General features: G+C 32.7%; 1 protein-coding gene across 5 annotated transcripts in view; it reads right to left on the bottom strand.

Moving 5' to 3' along the window:
• Nucleotides 1–19,908, bottom strand: part of LOC113509968 (KAT8 regulatory NSL complex subunit 1) — a 31,639-nt gene extending 11,731 nt beyond the window's left edge. Inside the window, exons 1-9 of one of the 5 annotated variants that reach the window (XM_052899263.1) lie at nt 19,786–19,908; nt 18,337–18,434; nt 15,314–16,368; nt 12,194–12,320; nt 5,622–5,839; nt 4,618–4,769; nt 3,689–3,859; nt 2,737–2,821; nt 1,399–1,533 (exon numbers count right to left, since the gene is read on the bottom strand). In XM_052899263.1, the coding sequence (XP_052755223.1) occupies nt 1,399–1,533; nt 2,737–2,821; nt 3,689–3,859; nt 4,618–4,769; nt 5,622–5,839; nt 12,194–12,320; nt 15,314–16,146 (1,721 nt within the window). In that variant the 5' untranslated portion in view covers nt 16,147–16,368; nt 18,337–18,434; nt 19,786–19,908. Of the gene's footprint in view, nt 1–1,398; nt 1,534–2,736; nt 2,822–3,688; nt 3,860–4,617; nt 4,770–5,621; nt 5,840–12,193; nt 12,321–15,313; nt 16,758–18,336; nt 18,689–19,785 lie in introns of those variants that run through there. The other 4 variants (XM_052899264.1, XM_052899261.1, XM_052899265.1 and 1 more) reach the window with 4 other exon arrangements.
• Between the last annotated feature and the right edge of the window lie 937 nt (nt 19,909–20,845).

Genomic DNA, 20,845 nt, shown 5'->3' with positions numbered 1-20,845 from the left:
AACCTCCAGTTACGATTATAGTAAGTCGATTCAGCGGACCCTGGACTCCGGAGCTATGAGGTTTCGGATGCGACCGGGATAAACCGCTAGGATGATGATGATGACGATTATAATAAGTCGATGCAATCCACACTTAGTATAGTAGAAAGTAATACAGAAATAGTTAATGGGCCCCACGTTATTTATTTTGTAGTTTTCAGTGCACATAAAATAAAACCGTTTAACTTAAAAGTTTTTTTACCGATTTTTATTATTAAAATAATTATAATTCACGGGCTATGCAAGCTGCGGTCCACAGTGCGAGGCTAGACAGCGTGACGCAAAGCGCTAAACACCCCCTGACGAAGACTTCCGGATAAATAGATAGGTATATAACTAATTTTCATTAATTATAACATACAAATCATAACAAACACACACACAAAAAGCGAGATAAAAGAAATACATATACAAAAAAAACATACATAAAAGGGAAACAATTTTTTCCTTTTGTACGTGTGCCATAACAACACAAAATGGTCACCAATCAGTTGACTCGAAATAATCGTCGGAAACAACAAAAACACATTAAGTTCAATTTACAGGGTACAGAGGAATAACACCCGAGTCCACAGGAATGACCACGTATGGAGGATATCATGGGTGAAACAGTATACTCTAGTATGTTCATGGTACTGCTCATGTTTATAGGCGATGGTTACCATTTTCCATCAGGTGGGCCATCAGATTGTTTACCATTTTAAGTTGGAAAAAATATCTAAAAATGAGAGTTCAAAATAATCTCCCGTATTTATGTAGACGTTAATGACTTGAATGTAACTGTATGTAATACAGGTATGTAAGGAGGTACTCTTCGCAAAAATTCAGCCAATCATAGTTACACATAGCCACGAAAAATAAAGACGAAATTGGAATTGCCAAGAACACGACTCATAAAAACTATGAAACAAGGCATACATCTAAAAATAAAAATGTATAAAAAATTACCCAATACAGTAATGCAAATGCCGAGAAATAAATTTAAAAATGAAATAAAGACATATTTTGGAACAACATCCTTTTTACAATGTGACCGAATACCTAAATGCCAATATTAAATTATAACATTATTATTTATTTATGTTTACTTGTAAGAAGTATGACAATTCCAATTTTATAACTTGAACTCATCATTATTGACATATAGTTACCATTATATTGACATGTAGTAATTAATTTATAATGTTAACTGTAATTAATTTGTAATGTTATTTTTATTTTATATTTCAAATGTTATTATCATTGTTGTTATTTATTTTATTAATTTCAAAATTATAATGTAAATATTGACTTGTCATTGTGTGACGGAAACTGTTACATTGGTTAATAAAGAAATATAATATAATAATATATATTTACTTGGGCGTGATGATCTCCTTGTAGGTGAGTATCTGCGGGCGCGTGTTCGCCGCGATGCTCTGCGGTATGACGATGTTGTCGATGTCGTACGACTGCCGCCGTATCCGGCTCTCCGTGCTCGGACGCCCGCGCCGACTGGAAATGTATAATACACATGCCAATATGTTATACATATATAAACACTTTATGGTTACCTTCAAAAGATTACAGTAATACATAACTACAGTATTACATGAAGTACTACTCTCATCTGTGGGCCAAAGAATATGAATACCAGCTTGGTCCTTTTGACTCAGTTCAAAGGCGGACTATGAGAATTGTTGACGATCCTAAACTCACAGGCGATATCGAGCCCTTACGTCTAAGGCGAGACTTTACCTCCCTTTGTGTGTTGTACAGCTTTTTTTTTAAATGGATGATAATGGAATGGTAACCCCGCCTACGCTATCGGTATACACTGGCGGAGCATCAGTGAGACCAGGAGGGTGAGGATGAAGCAGCTCAGTTAGCCCACCGTGACGAGTCTAACAATAAATAAATTAAGATGGTTTCCAGGGGGAACCACGAGGAGGTCGACCTGATAGGGTATATTGCTAACAATGGAACTACCAATCCTCATTACTAACAATCCCTTCTCTCTCCTGTTCTACCGCTTGTATAATGGGTTGTGTTCTAAGAAATTGTTTGAAATAATGCTCACAGCCACCTTTTATCATCACACCGCTCGTCATCGACAGGGAACATCGACAAGCTGGAACCTAAATGGTCACGTACAGTGCGGTTCCAGAGAATTTTTTTTCCCACAAACGCTCAGGCTGTGGAATAAGCTCCCTGCCGAGGTTTTGCCTAGAGACTACAACATGGAGTTCTCCAAAAAGAGTATATTAAGGTTTCTTCAGGGTTGGCAACGCGCACATAATACGCCTAGTGTTGCAGGCGTAGATAGGCTATAGTGATCGTTTACCATCAGACAGGCTATATGCTTGTTAGCCATCTTTGTTGTATAAAAAAATATATAAATAAAGTTAGCTAAACAAATAATTACAAGAAAAGGTCACGTTGAGAAAACAATATGCAGTGTTATAATATCTGAAAGCGATATCTTTCAGATATTATACTTTTTGTATTGAAATTTTACTATTAATTAAAATTATTTCTGAAAAATTATAATTTAAAAATTTGTATGAAATTTTGATTGAAAAATAACATCAAAAATACTCCATATCGCCTCATATGTAAAGTACATGTCGTATAGAAGTAATTTTTACACTGCAGAACAGTTATGCGTACGATGACGGTCTCAATTAAAATTTCACAATAAACAATAATCATTTATACCTTTCATGACTTGGTGTTGATGTTTCTTCATCCCTTTCTCTGTCTCTTATTTTTCTAGAAAGTGGTGGTCTTCCTCTCTTCAATTCTGAAAAAAATATTTGATAAATATATATATATATATATATACTCGTATATTCAAAGAATTTAGTTGGTAATTGAATTTTTATGTTAACACTTTTAAAGATATTTAGAACGGGAAAAGAGTTAAACGCCCCAATAAATTGCAAGCACCATGGGTATCATAGAATACTGTGATCCCCATGGGTTTCTCATTGCTATTCTTGAGGACTATGATGTTAAGTCTCTGCTGTACAGTGTGATTTCAAACCAGAGCACAACCATGCAAGCATAATAGCTACATGGCAGAAACACGAGTGGAACACAAGTACCCACGCAAACGACTTTTTAAGAATATCTCTCTTTGTGATTCTAATATAAATATTCACTTTTGTGGTTGCAGAAAAATAAATTATCTCCATATATATACAACTGCATATATTTTGTTCTCCTATTGATGATGATGATGTTGGTGTGAAAATATAACTGTTAACGTTGTGGAGTTAATAAAACTTTTAAAAAGAAACTTATTAACATGCACAATTTATATAAATTTCAAAAATTAATTAGCTAACTAATAAGATAGCAGCAATAGACGTAAAAATGGCGGCCGATTGCCATAGCCCTTTCAAACCCAAGATTTTTTTTCTTTCGGATTAAATATATTTTCATGTTTTGGAGCCAAGCCATCTTGCCGGCACGCACGAGACTACTGCACCACCTAACCGCTAAAATGATTTCTTATCGACTGGTTTAGAATCTCACTATCATGTTATTTCAGCTTCGTGCGTAAAAATGAACTGCGCGCGGTTTTACAATTTTTTAAAGTTACAACTCACGCTCGTATCGTTCAGGTCTGAAAGGGATAGAGAAAAAAATGAAATTGTGCACTGACTGGTGGGCGGTCGCTTGGCGTGCTTGTGCGGATGCTGGTGCTGGTGCTGGTGCTGGTGGTGGCGGGGCGCGGCGCGGGGCGCGGCGGCGGTCGACACGCGGCCGCGCAGCATCCGCGGCCGGAACCACGCGCGCGGGCACAGCGCCGCCATGTGCAGCGACGGCGACACGTCTGCCAGCAACGAATTCATATTACAAAACCTCACATTATATACGAGTACATACAGTGATCGTCGATCGACTCTCGAAAACGGCTCAACTTTTGTCAGATTGAACAGTTGTCAAATTAGCTTAACCGTTTGAGTGCCGACGAGAGCCTTATAGCGCTCGTGAAACCAGTTGTTGTTTAGGTCGCTGTAGAAAAATTATTAAAATTGGATAATTTTTGGAGGAGATAGTTTTTTTAGAGACAAGGGTAAATGACATCAACACGACAAAGATTTCTTTGGCATTTTTAAGTAGATATGAGTAAAAATCAATGGCACTATAGAGGTTAAATATAAAATACTTTCTAATCTTAATTCACACTAACAAAGGTATTAAAACACAAATACACACTGCAGCTTTGTCTGTATGTATGTATATTTTGTTTTCTATAAAACAAAAACTGCAGCAAAACCAATTTTTTTTTAAAAACTAAATTACTGGACTGATTTTGATATTTTTTTTATAGAATCCCTCCCTTCTAGATGAAGAGCTTTTTTTAATGGGTGATAATGGAATAGTAAGCCTGCCTGCACTATCGATATGGTGAGGATGAAAAGACAGGTCAGTTGGTCTACCACGATGAATTCGCCAAAAACTAAACATGATGGTTTCCACGTGGAGGTCGACCTAATAAGGCATATTGCTAGCAATGGGGCCGTCAAACTCGATTGCTAACAACAGCCTCGGTCCCGACAGGGTGTATTGCTAGAGTGGTTATCGTACCGCGCAGGTCGCTGAGCACGGGGTGGTAGCCTGGGTCGAGGCGCGCGAGGTGCACGGCGGCGGGCGCGGCGGCGGGCGGCGGCGCGGGCTGCGCGGGCTCGGCGCGGCCCGTGCACACCGCGCAGCTCTCCGCGCCGCTAGCGCACGAGCACCTGCACCAGCACGTGCACGCGACGCACGCGCAAACAATATTTTAATAAATTATTAAATCCTTGGACATATCGTCGTAGTCGTACAATACTGACGGATCTGACAAATATTACATATATAGATCCGTCAGTATTGTACGACTATGACGATATTGTTCTCCTATTTATTGTTTAATTTCAAAAGAAAAACGATTGCAGTGAAGTATCTTACATAATGTTGAGGATTATTGGTAATTATATATATATATATATATATATATATATATATATATATATATATATATATATATATATATATATATATATATATATATATATCCTTTCGAATTGTTTACTATTTTTCCCTATTAGTAAACAAAGTAAAGGATACACTTATATATTTTTTGATTTAAAAAGACCAGGCTTTTAAGGGTTAAAGACCACAGAAATGAACTTAAAATAGAATAATTACATGTACCTCACAAATATCGATTTAAAATACATATAGCGCAGTTTTTTGTATACCAATGTTGGCAAAAGTCAAAAGTCAGGTTTTTTTCTATTTACAATATTCAAGTTTGCTATGCCAGTACTAGTATTCCATTGAACAATATATAATACAATGAGCTCCCTGTTGAGGTTTTTCCAAGAGACTACAGCATCACTTCAAAAAAATTAGTAAAGAAAATTCCACAGGGTCGGCAATGCGCGCGTAATGTCCCTGGTATTGTAGGCGTTCATAGACTATGGTAACCGCATACCATCAAATGGGGCCGTAAGCTTGTTTGCCATCTCAGTGGTACAAAAAATACACACCTTGTCTTTCTATAGACCCCCATAATAAGTCAACAAAGTTTTAATCAATCAAATGCATACCTTATATCCGACGGTTTAGCGGCTTTATTGGTAGCAATATGCAGGTTGTGCATTTGTAATAATTTTCGTTTCTTGAAGGTCTCTCTACGTAACGGCCGCACCCTTGCACACGTCTCCGTAGCGGGATCATCTTCTGGCAGCTCGGAGCCAGGAAGGTTTCCTTCATAGGCGACCGGTGGTTCACCTTCGAACTCCACTGGACCTTTCGCTTCACGAACCTGGAAATAAAAAAGAATATATATTTTAAAACATTGTATAAATTAGTCAAGTCAGACAGAGTTAATACAAATAAGTAACCAAACAAAATGCATAATATTCTAAATATCATTTATATAAAAATACGATTACAATACATAAATCTTCCAATCTATTATTGTATACCCCCACCCACCGATTAAATTTCTCCTCTCAATCTTTTACCATCTCAGCTATCAACCTTTGGAATGCACTGCCTATTGATATCAAAAAGTCCTTAACCAAATTTTCCTTCAAAAAGTCCCTTCGTGAACATTACTTCAATTTATCACAACAATGAAAAGCCTTAATATGTTATATAATCAGTTATTATTTATATATTTATTAATTTAGTATATACTATGGTGGTAGGTTGGTAGAGAATGCCATCAGACATTAAGTCCACCCTCTAGACATTTTCCAATGTGTGAAAAAGTATAAATAAATAAACATACATACATAATATAGATATAATACATATAATAATACATATATATATAAATATAGGAATATATTATCAAGATAAATCACAAGTAGTAAACATCAAATTAGAAAGATAGGTAATGAGATTTTACCTGCCTCTTGAACGAGGCAAGAGATTGCGCTGTTCTAATAGAAAGAGGTATGGAATTCCAGAGACGGATAGCTTGGATGGAGAAAGAATAGGAATAGAATTTAGCAGAATGAATAGGAGTTATTAAACAAACGAAATGAATATACAAATGTGGGCCTCTGACAGCCTTAGTCCGCCACTGATTAAGACATTATTATTAGACTACCAAAAAAGGGCATTCATAATATGCCAGTATTTTTTTTTTTGTATCTTGTGATTTTTCCTAATTAGGAAGCGATTTTGTTTAATCTTTTTGTAATCAATACAAAAATATTATTATCAATTGAATACATTATATCTTTATGACAATTATTGGACGCGAAGGCAAGTCAATTAGTTATCGATAACAATAGGAGGAAAATAAAAAGTAAAAATGCTTGCGTCCTTAGTCAACAGATATTAAATTAAGTTGATACATTACATAGATACAAGTTATAAAGTTTTTTTTTTTTATGGGTGATAATGGAATAGTAACCCCGCCTGCGCTAACGGGATACGTTGGCGGAGCACCAGTGAAAGGTGATAGACGAGAATAAAAACAGGCCGGTTAGCCCATCATGATGAATTCATCAGGCATTAACCACAAGTTTCCAGGGGGAACCGCGAGGAGGTGGACCTGGTTGGGTATATTGCTAGCAATGAGATTCTCAGTCTTCATTACTAAAAATCCCTTTCCCGCCAGTTATAAAGATTAATAATATGTACACAAACAAAATGAACGATTATTTAGATAAACTTCATTACACAAAAGTAAGATAAAGAGTCGACGGTAAAGCGGCCTTATCGCCAAATAGCAATCTCTTCCAGGCAACCTTAAAAAGGGAGGACCCTGTATATCTATTATATTACCTGTATACCATTCGAGTTTCTATCGTGAAGCAGTTGTGTTTGCATGGCTGTGTTTCGGTCTGAAGGGTGGGATATGGCAGTGAATTTACAGGGTACAGAGGAAAAATAGCTGAGGACTCACCTCAGGAATGGCAACGCATGGGAGGTATCATGGGCGAAAAAGTATACTCTGTTATGTCCATGGCACTGCTCATGTCTATAGGCGACGGTTACCACTTTCCATCAGGTGGGCCGTCAGCAACAAACGGATTATATTATATAGTATTTAAAGAATTATCCACTAACTCCTAACCCTTTAGAAATTATCCCTTCCATCAGGAAATACAGACTTGGTGACGCAAGAGACCATCTCAGGAACACGGTTTTGCGAGTAAAAATCGGTAGGCGTGCAAAAAAATATACTGCCGAAGATAAAACCTTTCTTTTTTAAGTCGGTTAATTAATAAAAATATTTTCTTGTTTAAAAAGTGATGAGAGTAAATAAATAAAGTATGTAAATAAAAAAATAATTGATTCGACCAAAGAGCAATTTGTTGATGTCCAATTAAAGAATACATCAAAAATTCATTAATTGACTATATAAATTTGTTACTAACCACATTTTGAGAGTGTTACTATGACAATTTCAATTACACTTTTTTTTTTATCAAATTTTATTTAACCATAATAGAGATTTTATTTTTAACTAGCGGCCCGTCCCGGCTTCGTACGGGTGGACATTTTTACTTTTTAAAAAGTGGCCATTAGGGATACCGTTAAGGGCGAGTGCGAAAGAGACGCGCGACCCTTCTGAGCGGTACCTTTCGGCGTCTACTTATTTATGATACAAACATAATATTTCTATCATTACACAATTATCCTTATCTCTATTGTGGGTAATGAAGACTCGACATAGAGGATGTTTTATTTCCCTTACAAACTATAGGAAGCATACGATCTATAAACAATTATAAAGTAACCATTTACACGATTAAATAATAATAACTATGCTAAAAATGCTATCAATAATTAGAAATAACTATAAGATATCGCTATAACTATCGATCAATAATATAAAACTATAGAATGTAGCGAAAATACACTATGTGCTTAATTGTAACATAACCTACCCATGTATCAAAATAAAATACATTCAGTATTTTGTGTAAAATTTTGAGTAACAAATATCCATCCATCCTTACAAAATTTAGCATTAATGGGATAGATAAAAATAAACACTCATATTGAAGTAATTAAATTGCTCTCGCAGGCGAATGTCGCATACGAGCAATATACTATAATTTGCATCGTATGAGACGACTACGCCACAATCAATTTTTACATACATTTCTATATTACTATAATTGTTGATTTATCGACAATTATAGTGACACGAGAGGAAATTGCACGTACAAATCTTCCATAAAAAAAAAAGGAAAAACCAATTAAATGACAGTGAAATACATATAATCCATTACGTGGTTTAGAAGAAATAAGCCAAGAAAACAGACGCAAATGTCGACTTAATAACAATGTATTATTTATCTTATAATAAATCTGTAGAGAGGTCAGTTCTGTACATGAAATATATTTCCAAAATAACTATCAGGAAGTGATTAGTGATCGATACTGATGCCAAAAGTGCAATCAGTAAAATTTTTGTGTCTGTCTGTTTGTATATTCGTTATAGAAACAAAAACTACTCGATGGATTTTAATGAAACTTGGTACAATTATTCTTCATACTCCTGGGCAGGTTATAGTATACTTTTCATCACGCTACGATCAATAGGAGTAGAGCAGTGAAGGAAAATGTTGGGAAAACGGAAGAAGTTACTCCATTTTTAAGCTTCCGTCGCGTGTGCAGCCTTAATGACCACTTTTTAAAATGTAAAAGTGTCCACCCGTGCGACGCCGGGACGGGCCGCTAATACATAATACAGGTGATTACTATTGTCTTTTTTTTTCTGTAAGAAATTAAAACATTGTTTCGAAAACAATTATAACTGTACATAATGATATACAGATTTATGAAGTTAAAATACATACGTATTCGGTACATAACAATGTGTGTTGGTGACCTTGGACGGTTCTGTGTAACTAAATATGTTTGAACTCGTATGATTTCTATTCAATTAAAAAGCAAGATATTATGGACCTTATGCTATCACTTTAAAGTGTCTTATAATGCGTCTCTTTCTCTGTATCAACACCAAAACACTTATCAGATCACTCTCGTGTCAACAAGTCCCATATCGAACAATGCACGGGCGACGACAGCGTATCGACTAAAGCAGACTTTTTTGTAAAGGAAAAAGTATTTATAGTCATATTAAACCGTCAACTGTTTAAGAGGCTTATTACAAAATCATGTTGCTCCAATTTAGCTAAAGCGCATTGATTTGCACATGTGTGTGTAATACGCATACGCAAACGCAAATAAACGTGTAGCCAAATTGAGTATGGATTACATTTGAAAGAGTTTTGATACTTGTATTATTTCAAATTATTAATGTGATATTTTAAACTTAACTAAATAAACTGAACGACTTGTTGGATTCTTATAAATAACATGTCGTTAGATTCGTCTTAATTAACAAAGTGCTAATAATGACCATAAATTATTATTATTGTTATATTATCCCCAAAGGTATGGCGTCAGAGAGGCGGCCGGTCGTAAAATAAAAGCCAAAACCAAAAAATTGGAATAAGGGCAGGAGGATGAAATTATTAAAACATAAAAGAGAAAAGTAACAATTTAAAAAGCTTGTTTTTAAGACTAGACATCTATCTAATTCAGGAATCAAAAAGTATAAGCCTTAATTGTTTAGAACCAGAGGTCCAAAATCTCTAATTTTGCATTGTTTTATGCAAAACATGTGAATGGCCTCTTAACCAAAGCCTTTAAAACGTAAGGATTATGAACAACTACGTCTCGCTTGTTGCACAAATCCTTATATTATGACATTCATTTGAACTAACTTCAAAAACATAAGCCAAAAATCTTACTAACATAATAAAATTGTAACTGAACAACGTAGAATATCAGTGTTTTGCTCTTTTGAGAGCAAAGCAATAAATAGAGTTGTGACCATTTTGTGTTACTTAGCACACTCAGAAAAAATTGTGTAACCTCTTTTATGGTACATAAATGTTTTTTTTTTATATGTATTGTTTTTTTTTGTATATGACAAAAATCGAAAAAGGAATATGCGTTGGTTTGGTCATTTGGAGAGAATGGATGAAAGAAGAATTACGAAAGAGATTTATCGAGCAAGAATGAATAGAGATGTCGGTAGGAGCCGCCCTAGATGAACGTATGTTGACCAAATAGGCGACGTGCTGAAGAAGGGCCAAATTAAATGTACCCGTAACCGGCGAGCGTGTATGAAAAGATTGATGAATGTGGAACAAGCGAAAGAAGTTTGTTTGAATCGAAGCATTTGGCGTTCCATTATTTCTGCCTACCCTAGTGGGAGACAGGCGTGACAGATATGTATGTATGTATGTATCGTTTTATTTCTTTAAACATGAACCAGTAGCTAATATTATACATGTGTAGGTGATGCAAATAAATTATCTATCTATGTATCTAGGTACATGAGAGGTATTTAAGAAAAATTAATATGAGAAATCTACATAAGACCAATAGATTCCAAATAATATATTTTTGAGAAATTTTGTCCGTCTGTCCGTTTGTTCTAGCATCACGTAAAAACTACTGCACCAAATTAAATGTTATTTTAATAGTCTTATTTCTTAAGATCTAACTTAAAAACTTATATTTTATTCTGATATATCTAGAAATGGCCCAATTTATAAATTTTCTACCACTGAAATGAATGCATACAAAATAGTGGATATAAAGCTAGTATATGTTTAATATTTAAAATTAAAATTCATTCATTTGCTGCAAGAATGCAACAATATAGATACAGTAAAAACACAAATTTAAATAATGTTTTGAACAATAACACAGACAGTTTATATCTTTAGAGGAAAAGATGTCTATTATTATTGTTTTTAATAATTATTATTAATAGTAAAATTGCCCTGCTGTCCCGCCATAGAATAGGCCACCACTTCCTTTCCTGTAGATGTCGTAAGAAGCGACTAAGAGAACTTAATTGTCGAGGGATGGGCAGCAACGGCCCTCTTAAAACATCTCCAAAGCCTAACTGCGGTTGCCAACCCTCCGGCCAAGCGAGGCTGCTACTGGCAAAAGCTTCTAATAGAGGGAGACCTATATTTAGCAGTGGACAATTAACGGCTAATATGGTAGTCTCATTATTCAAACACGAAAATGTTATTACTATTAAATAAATCTTCAAGGGTAGTACTTAAATTCATCTGTATAGCCAATTTAAATTCAACCCCCTAGCTTATTTATTAAATACAAATCATTAAAATAAGATTTCATTGAATAAAATACATGCATCTGTAATAACAATTTCAGATTTCGCTCTGCAAAATATAAAAATAACTACAGCCATAATAAACAGGCAGTCACTTCAGAATTGACAAATGACATTAAAAACCTCCTAATTTTATAAAATACTTAGCAAAAAAAAATATAATAAATAAGAAAAATATTATGTATTAAAAACAGAATCATTTATCTGTAATGCCCTGTACTTTTTCCAGTTTCAAATTTTTTAATCAAATAAATAAAATTTAACCATACAACTACCAGATGGAAACAGCATACAAAATTCATGCTTCTTGGATACTAATGTCCCATTTTTGTTTCTATGTCAAGCAGCTATGTTTACATAGCTGTGTAATACTTTGAATAATATGACAGTGAAATCACAGGATATAGAGGCATATCATCTTATTTTTTAACTCTATTCTTATAACACAGCAGAACAATACTGTAATTACACAAACCAACTAACCTGTTTGTGCAGGTCATTGTGTTGTCTAATCTTGTACTCTAACTCCTGGACTTGCGCCTGCATCCAGCACCAGCGAGAGGCAATGGACGCGCGCGTCTTCTGCCAAGACCACAGTGCGCGCTTTTCACTGAAAAACAATTAATCCAAAATCAATTTGCATCCAAATATATGTATATCAAATACATAAATCCAATATATATATATATATGTAATCAAAATACTATTATTGTTTGTTTGTTTGTTTAGATATTAGATGGAAGAAAGGGATTGTTAGCAATGAAGTTTGATAGACCCATTGCTAGCAATATGCCTTATTAGGTCGACTTCCACATGGTTCCCCCCCTGGAAACCATCGTGAATAATTCTTGTTGAATTTGTCACAATGGACTAACTGACCTACTTCATCCTCACCTATCATCCTTCACTGTTGCTCCACTGGTATATACCGATAGCGCGGGTGGGGTTACCATTCTATTGTCATCCATTAAAAAAAAGAACAACATGCAGGCCCCTTGAAAGCCATCATAGTTAATTCTTGAATTCATCAGGATAGGTTGAATGACCTGCTTTTATATTCACCTATCATCAACCACTGATAACCCCCACCAGCATAAATAGTGCAGGCAGGGCTACCATTTCATTTTCACCCCTTAAAAAATAATATTCCAATGATTGGATGAAATTGTAGGTGCCAGTTTATTAAAAAAATTCTTTTAATTAACAGACAAAACCATTTTTATAATATTTTAAAATCCTTTAAACCCAGTGTCCAATATTATAATATTTAAAATTAATTATACAATAAAAAAAACCTGAGGAATCTAGTAAATCCCTAACCAGCTATCAAAGGATAAATTTTTTTACATAAATAAAAATATATCTATTTCATTATCACATTGGTACTGCCTTTTAATAATTTATTATGAAACAGGCCTATGAGTTTAGTGTAGTAATCACTGATAACTAATTTGTGTACCAATTTTTTTGTTTGAATACAGTTTATATATTTTTATCCAATAATTTTAATGCAATTAAATATCAGTAATATCTTGTATTTGTAATATATATTAATAATTTCATTGTAATTATTTTTGATTTTGTAAAGAGAATCAAGTGTCAAAGTTTAACTAGCTAAATAAAAAAAAAATTGTCACAGAAAAAAAAGCAAAACAAGTTTAACTTCTTGTATTATTTTATAACTAAATTTATGAACAAACAAACAACTACGCCATAATCTAAATTGTATCACTCTGAAGGTCCCTAATTTGAATCATAAATTATAATTTTTAATCATAAATGCAGTATATATAATATAATATTATATAAAGATAAAACAAATACCCATACATACACAGATATAGAGTATACATACTTGTAAACCTATTTATATCTGCAGCATTTTTTGCTAATATTTAAAATTCATATCTAAACCAAAATTGTAATCTGTGACATAAAACTGTTTACAGATATAAGCACAGAAGACATTATACCAACAAGAATTAACAATGTAAATAAACAAATAGGTGTAGTTACTTTATATTGTATTATACTTTCTAACTGCATTGGGTTGACTGGAAGAGATCTCTATCAGAGATAAGTCCACCCTTGCTCACAAAATTTATAAATGCATTAACAATGTAATTTACAAGTGCAATAAAGAATATATGTTCAATTTTAACTATTATTGAATTTGTCTTTAGCTGTAGTATGGTTGAACTTTCTATAGTTTTCTTTTAGCCTCTCAAAGGTTGACTGTATGATATCCCTTTATGGGATAAGTCAATTATTGTATATTGTACATTTTATTGTGTCCAATGTAAATTATTTACAATAAAGATTTCACAACAACTAGGAATATTACTTTTTTAATGGATGATAATGGAATGATAATTCTACCAGTGCTATCAGTATATACTGGTGGGGCATTAGTGAAGGATGATAGGTGAGGATGCAAGCAGGTCAGTTGGTCCATCATGATAAATTAATTATCCAGAGTGATTTCCAAGGAGAAGTACATGGAGGTCCACCTGACAGGGAATGTTACTAGGTTGAAACTGTACTTATAATCCTTTCCCTCTCAACTAACATGCTTAATGTTCATCTTATAATATACCTACTTACTCACATTCCTAAAATATAAGTACATCAGGGTATTAATTTTTTACATATAAACTACACTAAAATCAAACTAATATATTAGACAATTTTACACCATGTATTTAATTTAAAAAAGAAGATTACTAAAATAGGAATTAAACATCAGCATTAAGTATAATTGCCATGTGATTCCCACATAGAAAAATTCACCCCACCCCTTCTTTTCTAGAATGTGCAGTATCCCTATCAAAATGTTACTAAAGCCTGACTATGGTTGTAAACCCACCTGCTGGGTGTGGCAACTATTGGCAAAACCCCCCAATTATGGTGGAGGCCTATGTTTAACAGTGAACAAATAACAGCTAATAAGATTAATTATCTCTACAAATTATTATATTTTATTTAAAACTATATTTTTGTGTTGAATTATATTTTTCAAATAAATAATCTATATAATCTGTTATCAAATATATAAATGGGATAAGAATAGGAAGATGAAAATATGACCTGCTATCAGTCCTTGAACTATCATCAATTATATACTGAGGTCTGCAGTTTCTCATACTGTCTCAAAGAGTCATTCTTTTATAAATTAATTGTAATTATAAATAAATTATGGTTAAATATCTCAAAATTATTGTTATACTTTGCTATATATATATATTTTAAGTTATTTTAGTACATACTAAACATGAGTTAAAGCCTGCTAGTTATGATGCAATACTTTCACAACAGTATTTAATTATTGGATCCTATGCCCTAATAAATTCTTATGTAATATTGTGTAATCTTCTAATCTCTTGATAGCAGTACTTATTTTTATTGACCTATTTTTAACAACACACTCAAAAATGATTGTGCATTTTAAACTTATTATTAACACTTGATTCTACTGTGATATTTATAAATTATTGTTATTAGTTTAAATAAATACAGTAGACAGAATCAAAAAATTAAATAACACTGATATTCTATAAATACCTAAATAATTATGGTAAGGTATAAATATTGAATAATACTCACATTGGCATATGTTGTTGGTGAGGATTGTTGTACACAACAGCTTCATCATTACTTTCTGCTCCTGACGATGAAGCCGTAGCATCAGAGTCCAGCTCATGTTTCACTATTGAGAGGTGTGAGCGTAAGGCACCAGCAGTGTCTTCTAGACCTGTCAATGTACCAGAAGGTATCCCCACTGAAGCAGATCTGGAAGCATCACCTTTTGATGTGCCAGCACGATAATACTTAGGACCAACAACAGATCGAGACGCTGCACTCGCTTGTAATGTTGCTGTAGTTTCTATTTTCTTTAGGAATGCCTTTAATCCAATTGGTCTTCCACCTCCATCTTTCCTAGCAGCACGAGTGCATTTCTCAAATGTCTGTGATGCTTCCTCAGATATTCTTTTCCCAATTGCTCGAGCCTGAAGTATCCTTAACCGTCGTTGCAAAAAGGCACATCTGCGTTCAAGACGAGCTTGCATCAGTCTTATCTTATCCTCAGCCGCATCCCCTTCAGAGTCGGCGGTATCAGCCAAATCAAAACCACTAAGAGGAAACATACCATCGGGATCGCCTGTTGATAAGCCATCTCCTCCACTTTCCAATGTTTTGATCGCTTGGAGTAAGTCAGCTTGTGCAATATCACTGCTGCCCAAGTCCACTAGAATTTGCTCCATTTCTTGGGAATCTTTGGCAAGGCTAGGTTGGTTTTGGAGTCCCATGTCGTCCTCCTCCATGTGGGTCGCAATGTTATCGACGGACGCGAGCGCCCGTCTGTGATGAGATACCGACCTTTCAGGGTCGTCAACGGGGTCGTAGGTGCGGGGTGTCGCGGACAGCGCTGGGGCCATGACACGCGCTTAGCCCGCCGCGGACGCCGGCGCGCAGGGCGTCAGGGCGGGCTCCCGATACCGCACATACCGTCCCTTATGTAACACTCACTAATTATTCGTTCACTACACTGACACAACACTGTAATGCACAATCCACTAATAACATTCTCTTTAGAATCAATCTCCCTCCGGTTCCATAGCGAGATTATCCAGTTCAATTGAAAAGCGAACGGCGCGCTTCTGAAAAACAAGAATGTTTAGAACAGATTACTAGCCGGTCTTTGTCTATTTAAAGAAAACTTTTTTATTTACAACTGGACGCTAACACCGAATATACAAAACACATTCTATCTAGGCATAAAATTCGAAATTTGACCCACGTGATAATGAAAAGAGTACGCTAGCGATCGCAGTTGCTTGTTTCTGTACTATACGAAACAGGAAATGATACACTTGGAGAACAGTTTTAGTTAGATATCCATTGTGCACTGTTTCACTAACTTCACATTTGTAAAGGAAATAGTTTATAGTTATATCTAATAATGACTATGGAGATTTTTTTACAATAATAATGGCGGAATCAGGCCAAAAAACACTATTCAAGCGTGTGGATACTCCAGTGACGAACTGAAGACGGGCGAGACAAATGAAACGGTAGAGTCGCAAACAAATCGCGTAGTTCATTGGGAAAGAAAGAGATAGCTAGCACGTCCTTGATATAGGTACTTGCGCGGTAAAGTCAAATTACAATCGAATAAGGCAAGCACATTATTATCATTGAAACGAACAAAATTATAACATTTGAATAATTAAAACAAATTATTAATAAATATAAATGTAAAGGAAAGACCGTTTTTAAAAGGGAAACTTAATAAAAAGTTGCAAAATGACTATAGTACTATGTCACAAAATAAACACAATGCTTGTCGCCCAAGCGAAACGAAATAGAAACATAACGAACAGGTACCTACTTTTGATGATAGAAGTAAATTTAACAAAAATATAATAATTTATATAAATAAAATTGAAGCCGTCTAGACCACAAGTTTTAGTTTATTATAAAAAAAGGTTATATCAAAAATGACTATTTGACGTGTTCTATTTCCGGTATCTACCAATAGATTCATGGTAGTCTAATACAATGTTTCATTATGTACTTATATAGGTACGATATATAAAAGATAAAAATATGTTACTAAAAGTACCTATTTAAATTATATGAATAAAACACACTTGTTTTTATTTAAAACAAGGAATAAATAGAAACAAAAAAATTACCTATTTTTATTTTTATTGATAGCAACTCTTCGACTAAGCATGACTGCGTTTCGTTTTATGGAGAATTCTTTACTAAATGACAATGTATGAAAATAAAAACAGCACGTAGTCTAGTTATTCATCGGAGTGCGAGCAAAATATAAAGATGCGATAATAATCATAACAGAGTCGATTCAAAGACGCATGAGACAAAAAGTACCTAGCGACAATTATTCATAAAGAATTATAAGATATTATAAATATCTACATAGGTATCCTAACTAACCTGTTTAGGTATGGTATATTTGATTTTTAGAAAAATCCTTTAAATAGGTATATAATAAGTATTTATTTAGGTTATTATTTACATAACCTAGGTGTCTATAAGTTTAATATTTCAATAATTTAACATATGTAATTAGATGCCTGTTTAACAGGCATTACTTATTTGAAATTATTATATAAACATATCATAAATTACCCCTACTTATAAAACATCAATATCAACGTAGGCATTAAAACTGTTTAAGTACCTACTATATTATTACAGTATTTTCAGTACTTAGATGTTAGTAAAACATCTATTTGATATACCTATGCAATTACATTTACTTAATAAGTTTTATAACTAAAAACTTACCTAAAAACCCCAAGTATTTAAAGGGTAAAAGAAAAAATATATATTAGAATTGAGTATTTGATATTGTGATAAAAGATTTGAGAACACTTAGGTCATAATAATAAAATGCTTAACCTCATATACCAATTCATTATAAACCTATGTAATTAATGTAACACCTTAGAATGATAAACATAAATATTACTTTAAACTAAGTAATATTCTTAGTTGATAGGTGCATTCTGATATTAAATGATATACATGATAGTAAGATGTCATAAATAAGAAATGTAAATTTACAATAAGTGGCTAAAATAAAAAATATTTCTTACCTGTCTTTATTTACATCAGTACTTTCTTGAAACCTTAGCTCAGAAGCAAGGTACAATGTGTTCAAGAATTCCCACATCTTAACAGCAGTTGTCTACACCTAAAGTATTAAAGAAAATTTTAAACATTGTTTTTATTTAGTACATCAAATTAAAAAAGTAATAAATTTGTACTCAATAAAATGTTGACAGCTGCATGACACAAAAAAAAATATACCTTTACACACAGCCTCTCTGTATCATAACAGAATGTCATTTACAAAAAAGTCTACTTATTTCCAATAAAAGTGATCAAGTAGAGATCGTTATAGAGAAGAATACAAATTATCACTTAGAATAAATTTATAATTGGAAAGTTTTAATGAAAGTCATATAGGTCAGCAATATCGATATGATTAGTAAATATTATGATGAGATGTAATGAATTATTATTATTTAATTCCATCAAACAATAGTACATTTAATGACTGCTTGTACCAATTATTACTAAATACATAATATTTTTATTGAGGTATAACAAACTCATAATTTTAAACATCAATTTTTTTTATAATTATAAATATATATCTCAATCTCTAAATTTTAAAATAAGATGTAACAAATTATAATTATTATTATATTTAATTAAATAAAAGTACATTCAATATGTTATTGCAGTTATAATTATTAAACATGTTTCTATTGAAGTATAAATACCTTTTAAACACCAAAAACCTTTTACACATCAAATTTAATTATACATACATAAACAGTTGCTTATTAACAAATTATGAATTAAACAGATTTGACACGAATACATCAGGACCTTAATTTGTAGCAACTATTTGTGACTTATTGTGCAAGCCATTGCCTACTCAAATATAATTTTCAATGAACCACATATTTATTGCAACTTGCTTCTGATAATATTTTATTTTTTTTGTTACTTGCTCAGACACCTGTCTACAAACAAATCTTAGGAATGTTCCATTCTTTGAGAAATGTACTTAAGTATGAATATTTTGTTGTTTATAAAGAAAAATTAAAATTAGCTAATATACATTTTAATAAGCACGTACAATAAAATGTCATATATTAAAAAAAGAAATTGAGACAGTTTTAGGGAAACTTAGATTCATACCTGCCTTTAAGTAATTAACACTTGTATGAATTTGTTCGTATGGAATTATAATCAGAATGTTATTAAAGTTTGTTTTATCGAAAATTCTAGTGAATTCCAATTCAGGTGAAACTAAAAAACTGATTAAAAGTATTTAATGTACCTATAAAATTTTGTATCATTGAAGCTGGACAAGTTTTTAATTTCAATTCTAACGTTGTCAAATTAGATAATTTCAAAACGAATTATTAAAAGTAGATTGCTATTATACAATTATGTGTTTTCATTAATGATTAATAACGATATATTTTAATAACAATATAAATAATTAGAAATAATATTTTTATACTTACTTCGAAGGCAAGGACAGACAAGGAATAATAAGAAACGAAAAGAGAAGTGTTAAAATGAGTGAAAGAGAGCATATGAGCGGATAGTATTGGTTAATAAGACGGGAAAGCGAGAAGGCTAGTGATTCAGAAGGAGAAGTATTATGAGAATGAGAGAAGCAAGAACACTAATCTGTAGCAAAAACTGTTGAATTATTTAAATAGGCAGTTAGACTTTTTTAGAGGCAGTAATAAATGTTTTTGCATTATCTAACATATAATTTTAAAATATTATTACGTAGGTATAAGAATTCAGACTAATACTTTTTAACAGAATGAATAGATGTATACCTACCTAAGTATGTATTTAATTTATAATATTTAAAAATTATATAAGTAATTACCATTTTAGAAATTTCGTAAAATAAATAGTAATTATAAAATAATGCTTAGTATAAACATAAATATAGCAATTATATAATTCAAAAATAAGTTTTAAATAAATTTCTTACATTTCAGAACGTTATTTTTTTTAATCTATGAGAGTAGAATACGAACTCCACAGATGAATATAAGTATGTCCTAGTGTTGCCTAGTATTAACTCATTAATGCCACTATATTTTTTCGAGGACAGTTAGCCAAACACGTTCTATATATATATATATATATATATATATATATATATATATATATATATATATATATATATATATATATATATATATATATATATATATAGATAACCACTTTAGCCATTTAACACACGTAAATTAATGAATAAAATGATACAATTTGATTATTTACATTTTTCAAATATAAAACAACATATAAAACATAAAATTAATATTGGAGATATGTTTTCACCAAGTGTGTCGCAGTGACCCAAAAAGGCTACAGCTCAGTGATACTTTTGCTTAAAAGCAAAGCACTGATTTTCAGCTGCAACCTGAAGCAAGGCTACACGGACGCGTGCAACAAACCCAGAGTATAACCTGTGTAACCAATTTAATAGCAAAAGGTAAAATTATATTATATAGATACATACTTATATAGATGATGCATAAATAATATAATATATTTCAT

This window comes from Galleria mellonella, unplaced genomic scaffold (assembly GCF_026898425.1).
Source record: "Galleria mellonella isolate WM207_F2 unplaced genomic scaffold, CSIRO_AGI_GalMel_v1 utg57, whole genome shotgun sequence".
In the NCBI taxonomy this organism is placed as follows: domain Eukaryota; kingdom Metazoa; phylum Arthropoda; class Insecta; order Lepidoptera; family Pyralidae; genus Galleria; species Galleria mellonella.
Note: the sequence above shows the minus strand (reverse complement) of the source record. Positions and strands in the feature narration are given on the sequence as shown.